This window comes from Mirounga leonina, unplaced genomic scaffold, assembly GCF_011800145.1.
Source record: "Mirounga leonina isolate KUSES-001 unplaced genomic scaffold, KU_Mleo_1.0 Mir_115, whole genome shotgun sequence".
In the NCBI taxonomy this organism is placed as follows: domain Eukaryota; kingdom Metazoa; phylum Chordata; class Mammalia; order Carnivora; family Phocidae; genus Mirounga; species Mirounga leonina.
This window is the reverse complement of record NW_023270268.1, coordinates 41,283,983-41,296,403: the sequence shown is the minus strand read 5'-3', so window position 1 is coordinate 41,296,403 and position 12,421 is coordinate 41,283,983. Positions and strand designations below refer to the sequence as shown.

Genomic DNA, 12,421 nt, shown 5'->3' with positions numbered 1-12,421 from the left:
GTCATGATCCTGGAGTCCCGGGATTGAGTCCCGCATCGGGCTCCCTGCTCAGCAGGGAGTCTGCTTCTCCCTCTGACCTTCCTCCCTTTCATGCTCTCTGTCTCTCATTCTCTCTCTCAAATAAATAAATAAAATCTTTAAAAAAATAAAAATTAAAAAAAAAATAAAAGCAGGGTATCAAAGTGGTCATGTTTATAGATTCTGGAACAGAGTGCCTGGGTTTGAAATCCTCCCCACGACTCCTTAAATGTGAACTTAGACAAATTATTTAACCTCTACTTGCCTCAGTTTTTCCATATGAAAACTGTGTTTAATAATAGTACATATTTTGTAAAGATATTGTGAGGGGGGAAAAATCACCTGATACTTATAAAGCATTTATATGTTACACATATGCTAAATGTTATATAAATGCTTAATTAGCTAATAAATAAAATATTTTTTCAGCATCTGATATACCAATATGTTTTGAATTATATGATGTCCTAGCATTATACAATTTATTACACTATATTCTTCTGATACTTACCTAGGTTCTATGTACTAATGTTCTATTTGAATTTTTTTTCATTTATATTTATAAGATGAGCCTATAGATTTATTTTTAGAATACCACTATCAATTATCAGTACAAATGTATAGGTATATAATATTAGTTTATTATTTCTAGAAGTTGCAATCATTTTATTGTATAAATTTTCCATTTTTAAATACCTAGAATTTAGCTAAAAATTACCTAATCCTATTTACTTTCCAGTTATAAATCATTATTCACATTTCTGAGCCTTTTCATAAAAAATTACATGTTCTACTTACATAAATTTTGGTAAATTTTTAAATTTCTTACTATAGGAATAAAAAGGAGAAAAGTCAATATTGGTTAAATCTAGTGGTAGGATTATGGTGGCTTATAAATTATCTTTTGTATATTTCATTTTAAAAATACTTCAGAAATTAAAAATGACTAAATTTAAAAATAAATATAAGATTTTATTACTAGTTTCAAATGCTGAGGACAGCTATTAATGTATAAAACACAGGGGCGCCTGGGTGGTGCAGTTGGTTAAGTATCTGACTCTTGGTTTCAGCTCAGGTCATGATCTCAGGGTCCTGGGATCCAGCCCCGTGTCAGGCTCTGTGCTCAGTGTGGAGTCTGCTTGAGATTCTCTCTCCCTCTCCTTCTACCCCTCCCACTTATGCTCTCTCTTTCAAATAAATAAATAAATCTTTAAAAGCAAACAAACAAAAAACACAGGTATGCAAGAGGAATTTGTATTAGTCTGTTCAGCCACAATAATGTTGCATAACAAATAACCCCTAAAGCTCAGTGGCTTAAAACTACAGGTATTTATTCTCATGCTAATGGATATGCAGGTCAGTTGTGTCTCAGGGAATATACCCAGGCACAAGCTAGATGGCTCTGATTTGGGCTGTAAGTTGGCCTCAGGTCTACTCCAGGTTATTCATTCTGGAGCTGTAGCAAATGCAGCTACCTGGATCATGTATTTCTAGTGGCTGATCACTGGAGAGCAAGAGCCAGGCCAAACTACTTAACCATGTTTGAGGCCTCTGCTCATGTCACATCTACTAACATTCCATTAGTCAAGCAAGTCATATGGCCAACCCTAAATATCAGTGTACAGGGACATATACTGGGCCTTCAATTGGTGGGGGAGGGTAGTGCATGAATATTTGCTGAACAGTAATCTATGCTATCACAGTCAAGTTAGAAGTTTATTTCAGATTTGTAAAGAACCCATCCACCCATGCCAAAATAAAATGAGTCAGCTCTTTTTAATTTCCCCGCATTTTTTTAAAGATTTTATTTATTTGTCAGAGAGAGAGAGAGCACAAGCAGGGGGAGCAACAGAGGGAGAGGGAGAAGTAGGTTCCCGCTGAGAATGGAGCCCGATGTGGGACTCAATCCCAGGACTCTGGGATTGTGACCTGAGCCAAAGGCAGACACTTAACTGAGCCACCCAGGTGCCCCTAGTTTCCCCACATTTATTTTGCTGTTCTCAACCTGAGCTAGGGCTTCTGTGGGTGTTGCTAGCACTTGTGGTACCTTGTGCACATTTGAAAAGGACACTTCTCTTCCTGGTTTGACATAACTCTGCATGCACATACCATGATAAGTGTGGGATAGCCCACACTTAAGATGGCCCTGGGCTTTCCTCAGGCAGAATTGTAAAATTAGAAAATTTTACTTTGGAGCTCTTTTTATCATCTGTCCTTTTTTTTTTTTTTTTTTTTTTTTTAAGATTTTATTTATTTGAGACAGAGAGAATGAGAGACAGAGAGCATGAGAGGGGGGAGGGTCAGAGGGAGAAGCAGACTCCCTGCCGAGCAGGGAGCCTGATGCGGGACTTGATCCAGGGACTCCAGGTTCATGACCTGAGCCGAAAGCAGTCGCTTAACCAACTGAGCCACCCAGGCGCCCCTATCATCTGTCCTTTTTGTTGTTCACTGTCCATCCACCCCACTGTTCAGTCTTACCCCAACTCTTGACCTGTGGCATCCCATCAAGTTACTTATTGGTTATTTTCCTTTACTCAAAACTGCCAGTCTTCTTTTCCAGGCTCTTTGCATTTCATATTTTCCTACTGATGGTGGTAATGACTCCCATCACATTTAAACACTCAACTTATGTAAACTCTCTGTGCTTCTCTTACAGCATGGGAGATTAATTTAATACCTTCCTGATGGCTTCTAGAAATTTCACCAAAGAAACGTTTTATATTTGTATCTTTTTCTGCTTAAATTTTGTTTTAGATCAACTCAATTCATCAATTACTGTCTTAATGTAGAATAGAAAATGTTAAATATTTAAGCAAAACTACTTTCATGTTAAGTTCTCTGAAACAAAGAAACAGGTTTCTTTTTTCATGCATCTAAAAGTAGATACAAGAATCTATATGCATTTAACGAGTGATATAATGTTCATAGTTAAGTATTGCACATAATTTTGATAGAGTGATATTTCACTTTATTTCAACTTTTAGTTTGTTACTAGTTTTCTAGAATTCATTAAGAATTTTTTTTTTTTCATTTTAGATTAAATCTCTTGATGAAGAAAATGTGGTTGGAAAGATTTCCAAGCAGTGGACTGGTTTCATGAGAGAAGCATTTACAGATGCTGATAACTTTGGCATCCAGTTCCCTTTAGACCTTGATGTGAAAATGAAAGCTGTGATGCTCGGTGCATGTTTCCTCATTGTGAGTCTATTCTTGCTAATCTTGGGTTTAGATGGTTTTTCTAGTATCATTCTGAAATGATTTAGTAAGTTGTACATTTTTAAATGACCTTGTTAAATTTATAGGTTTTATTCCAAGGGGGCCCCTTTTAATTCTAGCTCTGAAATTTCATTATCTCCTGGTATTCTGGGTTTGCAGGTGACTAGTTTCTCTGGAGAGTCTATGCAGTTTCATTTGGTAACAGGAGGACCTCATGTGTTAAGGAGGGGCCCTGGTCTTTGGGGTTTTTATTTAAAAATTGAACTCAGTACTGTGAAAAAGAGTTTGAATTTGGGCTTACATGGAATAGACTCAGTAAAACAAGATTTTGTCCTGATTCATTATTAAATTAAATCATCTAATACAGGAGTGCAAACTGCAATAAGAGTAAACATCCAATCAAGCCATTAAGTAGAACTGCCATTTGAAAGGAATTATGTGGGATAGAGCTGTGATTCTGAACTTATCTTCACATTTAATCAGCCAGGGAACTTTAAAAAAACCGCAAGGATCAGGATGTACCCCAGTTTAACTAAATTAGAGGCTCAGAATTAGAAGTTTGTATAGTTCCCCAGGTGACTCCATATGCAGCCAAAATCAAGGACTCCTGGGACAGAGCAAGAGTATCCAACCCTAGCTGCTCAGTAGAAACACCTGGATAGCTATCACATTCCCTTTGTCAAGACTGCATCCAGATAGTAAATCAAAATACCTGAAGTGGGACCAAGCCTGCAAGCTGTTTAGAGCATCAGGTGATTCCAATATGCAAGGAAGGTTGGAGCCACTAGATGAACATCTTAAACACTGACATGGGGATGCAATGCCAAAAACACTAAAAAGTGAGAAAATATACAGAAAAAGAATCCAGTTACTTCAACAAATAAGTGTCAGTAAAATGAAAAGATAAAAATTATATAAAAAGAGGGGCGCCTGGGTGGCTCAGTTGGTTAAGCGACTGCCTTCGGCTCAGGTCATGATCCTGGAGTCCCGGGATCGAGTCCCGCATCGGGCTCCCTGCTCGGCAGGGAGCCTGCTTCTGCCTCTGACCCTCCCCCCTCTCATGTGCTCTCTCTCTCTCATTCTCTCTCTCAAATAAAATAAAATCTTTTAAAAAAATTATATAAAAAGAGAGAGAAACTTAAGCAATCTCAACTTAATGCAATTTATAGACGGTATTTAGATACTGATTTGAACAAATGAATACAAAAAGACATTTAGAAGGAATTCAGAGAAATTTGAACATTGGCTATTTGATGATATTAATAGAGTATTATTTTTTAAAAATATGCTAATGATATTGAGCTTATATAAAAACAAGAGTCCAAATTTTTAGGGGCACACACTAAAGTTGAATTTCAGCATAAAATGGTATGATATCACAGATTTGCTTTTAAATAATGAGGGTCAGGGCAGGGGGATTTAGGAGATAGAGTAATTAATGAACCAAGATTGGTCATGTTAATAATTATTAAAACTTGGTGAGTGGCCATTAGGATTTTATTTTGCTACTCTATCTAATTTGGGATAAGCTCGATGTTTTCTGTATAAAGTTTTAAATATAACCACAATTCGGTTTAAAATCTGTGTTTTCACTGTTTATTTCACGTGAAAAGTAAAATTAAATTTAACCTTAGGAAACTGTTTGACCAGAGGTACACACACAATAACCAAAGATATGGTGTATAAAGGGAAGAGAGGACAGTCTGGGGTGTTTGGATAGATGAGAAATGGGGTTGGGAGTTGTGGTGGGGTTATTAGGAAATGACTGTGGTGTACATTGGGCCTCTTCTAAAGGACTTTTAAAGATTGGACAACTTCTTGTAGATGTGGGGAAGATAGTGAAAATTGTTTAGTTAATTGGTTGGTTTTAAACTAGGTATAAATAAAAAGCTATAAATCCAAATCTCAGAAAGATAAATCCTGGTGACTATGTAAGAAATGGATTGATGAGAGGTAAAATTAACAACAGTGCACTTGCAAGTGAATGATGATAAGGATTAAATTATTTCTGTATGAAAAGATAAAGGAAAATGATAGATGTGAGAGAAAATCCATAGGATTTGATGAAAGTCATAGGGAAGGGGGTCTGATTAGACACTGATGTAGTGAGACAAGTTGGGGAACACAGTGGACAAGTTTGCGAGAGAAATCATAAAACTGGGCCAAAAAAATCTAAGATGCATGCTACCTCTAAGATGGCTGTCATTCTCCTGAGAAAATCTGAAAGTTGTACATTGAATTCCAGTCTTAAGAAAAGTTGTATTACTAGAGAAGGAGTACAAAAAGTTAAGGAAGAAAGATCAAAAATAGGAATATTCTGAGTGGCATGAGAAAAAGTGAAATTTAGAAAAATTACCAGAGAATAAATTAAATTCATGCAGGTTATCAGTAAGTGAATAGAATTACAGGATTTACATGTTATTATATTTGAAAGCTATCAACTTTTCCCAGATGTTCCCTGCTTTGTTGCTGAAAACTCATTTCTGTATTTTTGTTTTTATCTAGGACTTCATGTTTTTTGAAAAGGGTGGAGACGGAAAATAAAAGGAGTGTGGTAGTGGATTAATGAAAGTCTCCTCAGAAAGTTTGAAGTCTGTGTATTGATTGGGACTATGTAAAAGAAAAGCTCACTGTTTTTTTTTTCTTTATTGAAATGACTTATAGCATATGTGAATTATATGTGAAAATGACTTTTCAAATTATGAGTTTATTTTCTATATCACTTACTTAAAAAACGTTTTTATGCATTTCTTTTATGTCATACATCTTCTTTTTCTTTATGTATTTTGGAGAAAGGACATGGGAATTTTTACATTCAATCATGAAACTTCCCATGGTAAATTGTTTTGAACTGTAATCTCTTTTATTTTCAATTTTTAGAGAAAATTATTTAAAGCCTTATCAAAGTAATTTTAATATAAAAAGTTACATTTTATTAAATATAGTTCCAATTTACTTCACATGTGTAACAACTGTTACTTTGCAAATACCATATATTCACATAAGTTAAAAATCAATATAATTTCAGTCTCCTTTACAATGTCAAAATAATACTTAATATTCATATTACCAAGGAACATAAAATGTGTATTTTTTTGTTCAGCAAATTACAGTATATTTAATTTCTTTTATAAGCTAATCTGCTACTATAAAAAGATTTTTGTATTGACAAGACAATATTATTGATGTTTTAATGATTTCCAATGAAAAAGATATGTCCTAAAGAAGAACACATTTAAAGACTCACTATGAAACTGGAACATTGTTGTAATTTTTGAAGGAATTATTTACACATGGAATGAATGGTTAGCTCCTGTATTCATTTTATCATTCATAGAGCATAATAGTTATGAGGTCACTCAGGTATTAAATAGAACATATATATTCATCTGAGTAGAAACTTCAGTAATGGTCTGCTGGATTATTTACACCAACAATCAAATAACTGATTTAAAAATTATTCATACATTTCTTTGCATATTTGATTTTTATTTTTAAATAAACTGTGAATAGTCAATTTAGATGGTATTCTGAACATTACACATTTACCACCTGTTCCCTTTCAGATCTCCTTTAAAAGTAGCAAACGCATATGATGATCTTTATTAAAATCCATACCAGTGCTGTAAAGTAATATTTCTGTCAGAAATTTAAAGGAATTTTTATACTCTATTTTATAGGAAAGAGTATACGTCTAACTCACAATTTAACTAATGCAAAGAAAAAGTGTGTTTAGGAAATAAGGACTTGGGGGCAGAGACTCCCGTTCATCTTTAGCAGAACTCCAGCAACACCACTAGCTCCTAGTGTTGAGAACATTGGGATGGCAGGGGAGCTACAGGGAAAGTGACAACCTTTCATTAGCCCAGACAGCCGGCCCCCCATGCCAGATTCCAATAATGAGGTGTAACTGAGACACTCGTGTTGAGTTTACAGTTGGTACAGACAGCATGCCAGATAAAATGAAGGTATATTCATTGCTGTTTCTTAGTGGCTACATCTTACTTTCATTTTCCCTCTGCTCTCCTACTCCTCCTCCCCGTTCTTTGCATAAGATTCAGGAACTCTAGTTAAGCAAAATAAAACTACAACTGATCTAGGGGGGTGGAGCAAGATGGTGGAGGAGTAGGAGACTTGGATTTCGTCTGGTCTCAGGAATTCAGCTGGATAGGGATCAAACCATTCTGAACACCTACAAACTCAAAAGGAGATCAAAGAAAAGAATAGCAACAACTCTCTGAACAGAAAAGCAACCACTTTCTGGAAGGTAGGATGTGCGGAGAAGTGAATCCGAGGCGTTATTCGGGAGGATAGCGGGGGACGGGGCCTCAGTCAGCCACTTCTGGCAAGTGATAGAGCCGTGGAGCACAAAATCGGAACTTGTAGAAGTCTGCTCCGCTGAGGGACGTTGCTCCAGTGGCTAAGCAGGGAGTGGAACCCTCGTGGGACAGTGTGGTCTCAGGACCCTTGGGGTCACAGAAAGACCGGGGATGCCTGAGTGCGGCAGAGCTCCCAGGGATTGGAGCGGGGAAGCCGGCTGCAGAGACGGAGCCGAGGAGTAGACTCTCAGCTCGGGGTTGCCATAAACCATGATCCGTGGCACAATCGGGCCACTGCTCCTCCAGCAGGGACTCAACAAGCGGCAGATCCGGGGAGACTCCCCATCCTCCCCCGCAAGGAGCGGCATGGGAGCACACCACAGGGATCTCAGTTGGAGACTCCACACTGAGTCGGGTGCCAGAGATAGAAATGCTTGGTCACAGGCCAGGTGAACACAGAGTGCAGCAGGAGACTGGGGAGACGGGAGTGACTGACTGCTTTTCTCTGGGGGCTCACTGAGGAGCAGGGCCCCAAGTTCTTGGCTCCTCTGGGGCAGAGATTGGGAGGCCACCATTTTCACTCTCGGTGTCCAAAGCTGTACGGAAAGCTTGCAGGGAACAAAAGCTCCTGAGAGCAAACCCAAGCAGATTACTTAGCCTGGAGCCAGGCAAGGGCGGGGCAATTCCGCCTCTGGCAAAGACATTTGGGAACCATGGCAACAGGCCCCTCCCACAGAAGATAAGGGAGAACAGCCAGCCAAGACCAAGTTTCCCGATCAATGAGAATGGCAGAACTCCAGCACTAGGGCAATAATGCACATAGAATCTCATGGCTTTTTTACCATGATTCTTTAGTCTTTCAAAGTTAATTTTTTTAACTTTTTTTTTTTTTGAATTTTTCTTTTTCCCTTTGTCAACCAACATCTTATCAATCCCTTTTTTTAAAAACATTTTTATTTTTCATTTTTAGAGTCATATTCTATCCCTTCATAGTAGTTACCCTTATTTTTGGCATATATATATATATACATGTATATATATAAGTTGTTCTCTCTTTAAAATTTTGAGATAGTTTCTTCTAACAGATCAAAATATGCCCTAAATTTCTAGTGTATGGTTTTGTTCTACTCTCCTGTCTGATCACATTCTCTGCCTTTTTTTTTGTTTCTTTTTTTTTTCTTAAATCCTCTTCTTTCTTTTTTCAAACAACTTCTTATCAATTCCTTTTATAAAATTTTTTATAATTTTCATCTTTACAGTCATATTCCATCCCTTCATCATATCAACCCTTATTTTTGCACATATGTAAGTTTTTCTTTAAAATTTTGGGAGGCACTTTCTTCTAACAGACCAAAATACACACAAAATCTAGTGTGTGGCACTGATCTATGCACCAGCCTGAGCATATTTGATCATATTCTGTTTTTTTTGTTTTGTTTTGTTCTGTTTTTGTTTGTTTCTATCTTTTTCTTTTTCTTTTTTTTTTTTTTCCATTTTCTTTTTTCTTTCTTTCCCTTTCTTTTCCCCCACTTCAAGTCTTTTCTGATTTGTTTAGAGTATATTTTCTGGGGATGTTGTTACCCTGTTAGCATTCTTTTCTCTCATTAATCTATTCTCCTCTGGACAAAATGACAAGACAGAAAAAATCACCTCAACAAAAAAGAACAAGAGGTAGTACCGACTGCCAGGGACCTACTCAATATGGACATTAGTACAATGTTGGATCTAGAGTTCAGAATCATCACTTTAAAGATACTAGCTGGGCTTGAAAAAAGCATGGAAGTTATTAGAGAAACCCTTTCTGGAGAAATAAAAGAACTAAAATCTAACCAAGTCGAAATCAAAAAGGCTATTAATGAGGTGTAATAAAAAATGGGGGCACTAACTCCTAGGATAAATGAGGCAGAGGAGAGAATCAGTGATATAGAAGACCAAATGATGGAAAATAAAGAAGCTGAGAAAAAGATAAACAACTACTGGATCACGAGGGCAGAATTCGAGAGATAAGCAATACCATAAGACGAAACAACATTAGAGTAATTGGGATCAGAGAAGAAGAAGAAAGAGAGGGTCAGAAGGTATATTGGAGCAAATTATAACAGAGAACTTCCCTAATTTGGGGAAGGAAACAGGCATCACAATCCAGGAGGCACAGAGAACCCCTCTCAAAATCAATAAAAATAGGTCAACACCCCGACATCTAATAGTAAAACTTACAAGTCTCAGAGACAAAGAGAAAATCCTGAAAGCAGCTTGGGAGAAGAGATATGTAAACTACAATGGTAGAAACATTAGATTGGCAACAGACCTATCCACAGAGACCTGGCAGGTCAGAAAGGACTGGCATGATATATTCAGAGCACTAAATGAGAAAAATATGCAGCCAAGAATACTCTATCCAGCTAGGCTGTCATTGAAAATAGAAGGAGAGATAAAAAGCTTCCAGGACAAACAAAAACTAAAGGAATTTGCAAACATGAAACCAGCCCTACAAGAAATCTTGAAAGGGGTCCTCTAAGCAAAGAGAGAGCCTAAAAGCAACATAGACCAGAAAGGAACACAGACCATATACAGTAACAGTCACCTTACAGGCAGTACAATGGCCCTAAATTCCTATCTTTCAATAGTTACTCTGAATGTAAATGGGCTAAATGCCCCAATCAAAAGACACAGGCTATCAGATTGGATAAAAAAACAAGACCCATCGATATGCTGTCTGCAAAAGACTCATTTTAGATGCAAAGACACCCCCAGATTGAAAGTGAGGGGGTGGAAAACCATTTACCATGCTAATGGACACCAAAAGAAAGCTGGGGTGGCAATCCTTATATCAGACAAATTAGATTTTAAACCCAAGACTGTAATAAGAGATGAGGAAGGACACTATATCTTACTTAAAGGGTCTATCCAACAAGAAGATCTAACAATTGTAAATATCTATGCCCCTAACATGGGAGCAGCCAATTATATAAGGCAATTAATAACAAAAGCAAAGAAACACATTGACAACAATACAATAATAGTGGGGGACTTTAACATCACATCCCCCTCAGTGAAATGGACAGATCATCTAAGCAAAAGATCTACAAGGAAATAAAGACTTTAAATGACACACTGGACCAAATGGACTTCACAGACATATTCAGAACATTCCATCCCAAAGAAACGGAATACACATTCTTCTCTAGTGCCCATGGAAAATTCTCCAGAATCGATCACATCCCAGGTCATAAATCCGATCTCAACTGGTACCAAAAGATTGGGACCATTCCCTGCCTATTTTCAGACCACAGTGCTTTGAAACTAGAACTCAATCACAAGAGGAAAGTCGGAAAGAACTCAAATACATGGAGGCTAAAGAGCATCCTACTAAAGAATGAATGGGTCAACCAGGAAATTAAAGAAGAATTTAAAAAATTCATGGAAACAAATGAAAATGAAAACACAACTGTTCAAAATCTTTGGGATGCAGCAAAGGCAGTCCTAAGAGGAATGTATATAGCAATACAAGCCTTTCTCAAGAAACAAGAAAGGTCTCAAGTACACAACCTAACCCTACCCCTAAAGGAGCTGGAGAAAGAACAGCAAATAAAGCCTAAACCCAGCAGGAGAAGAGAAATAATAAAGATCAGAACAGAAATCAATGAAATAGAAACCACAAGAACAGTAGAACAGATCAAACGAAACTAGGAGCTGGTTCTTTGAAAGTATTAACAAGATTGATAAACCCCTGGCCAGATTTATCAAAAAGAAAAGAGAAATGACCCAAATCAACAAAATCATGAATGAAAGAGGAGAGATCACAACCAACACCAAAGAAATACAAACAATTATAAGAACATATTATGAGCAACTCTATGCCAGCAAATTCGATAATCTGGAAGAAATGGATGCATTCCTAGAGATGTACCAACTACCAAAACTGAACCAGGAAGAAATAGAAAACCTGCACAGACCTATAACCACTAAGGAAATTGAAGCAGTCATCAAAAATCTCCCAACAACAAAAACCCAGGGCCAGATGGCTTCCCAGGGGAATTCTACCAAACATTTCAAGAAGAATTAATACCTATTCTTCTGAAACTGTTCCAAAAAATAGAAATGGAAGGAAAACTTCCAAACTCGTTTTATGAGGCCAGCATTACCTTGATCCCAAAACCAGACAAAGACCCCATCAAAAAGGAGAATTACAGACCAATATCCTTGATGAACATGGATGCAAGAATTCTTACCAAAATACTAGCCAATAGGATCCAACAGTACATTGAAAGGATTATTCATCACGACCAAGTGGGATTTATCCCTGGGCTGCAAGGTTGGTTCAACATCCGCAAATCAATCAACGTGATACAATACATTAACAAAAGAAAGAACAAGAATCATACGATCCTCTCAATAGAGGCAGAAAAACCATTTGACAAAGTACAGCATCCTTTCTTGATCAAAGCTCTTCAGAGTATAAGGATAGAGGGTATATTCCTCAGCATCATAAAAGCCATCTATGAAAACCCTACAGCAAATAGCATTCTCAACGGGGAAAAACTGAGAGCTTTCCCCCTAAGGTCAGGAACACGGCAGGGATGTTCACTATCACCACTGCTGTTCAACATAGTATTAGAAGTCCTAGCCACAGCAATCAGACAACAAAAAGAAATAAAAGGCATCCAAATCGGCAAAGAAGTCAAACTCTCACTGTTTGCAGATGATATGATACTTTATGTGGAAAACCCCAAAGACTCCTCCCCGAAACTGCTAGAACTCATACAGGAATTCAGTAGAGTGGCAGGATATAAAATCGATGCACAGAAATCAGTGGCATTCCTATACACCAACAAGACAGAAGAAAGAGAAATTAAGGAGTTGATCCC

At 37.2% G+C, this 12,421-nt stretch overlaps 1 protein-coding gene across 3 annotated transcripts in view; it reads left to right on the top strand.

Annotated features, from left to right (window-relative positions):
* The window catches only part of PLSCR1 (phospholipid scramblase 1), a 29,636-nt gene extending 23,333 nt beyond the window's left edge, over positions 1 to 6,303 (top strand). For all 3 annotated transcript variants that reach the window (XM_034996409.1, XM_034996415.1, XM_034996425.1), the window contains 2 exons: positions 3,055 to 3,216; positions 5,740 to 6,303. In XM_034996409.1, coding sequence (XP_034852300.1) covers positions 3,055 to 3,216; positions 5,740 to 5,778 — 201 coding nt within the window. In that variant the 3' untranslated portion in view covers positions 5,779 to 6,303. The remainder of the gene's footprint in view (positions 1 to 3,054; positions 3,217 to 5,739) is intronic.
* Positions 6,304 to 12,421: the final 6,118 nt, after the last annotated feature.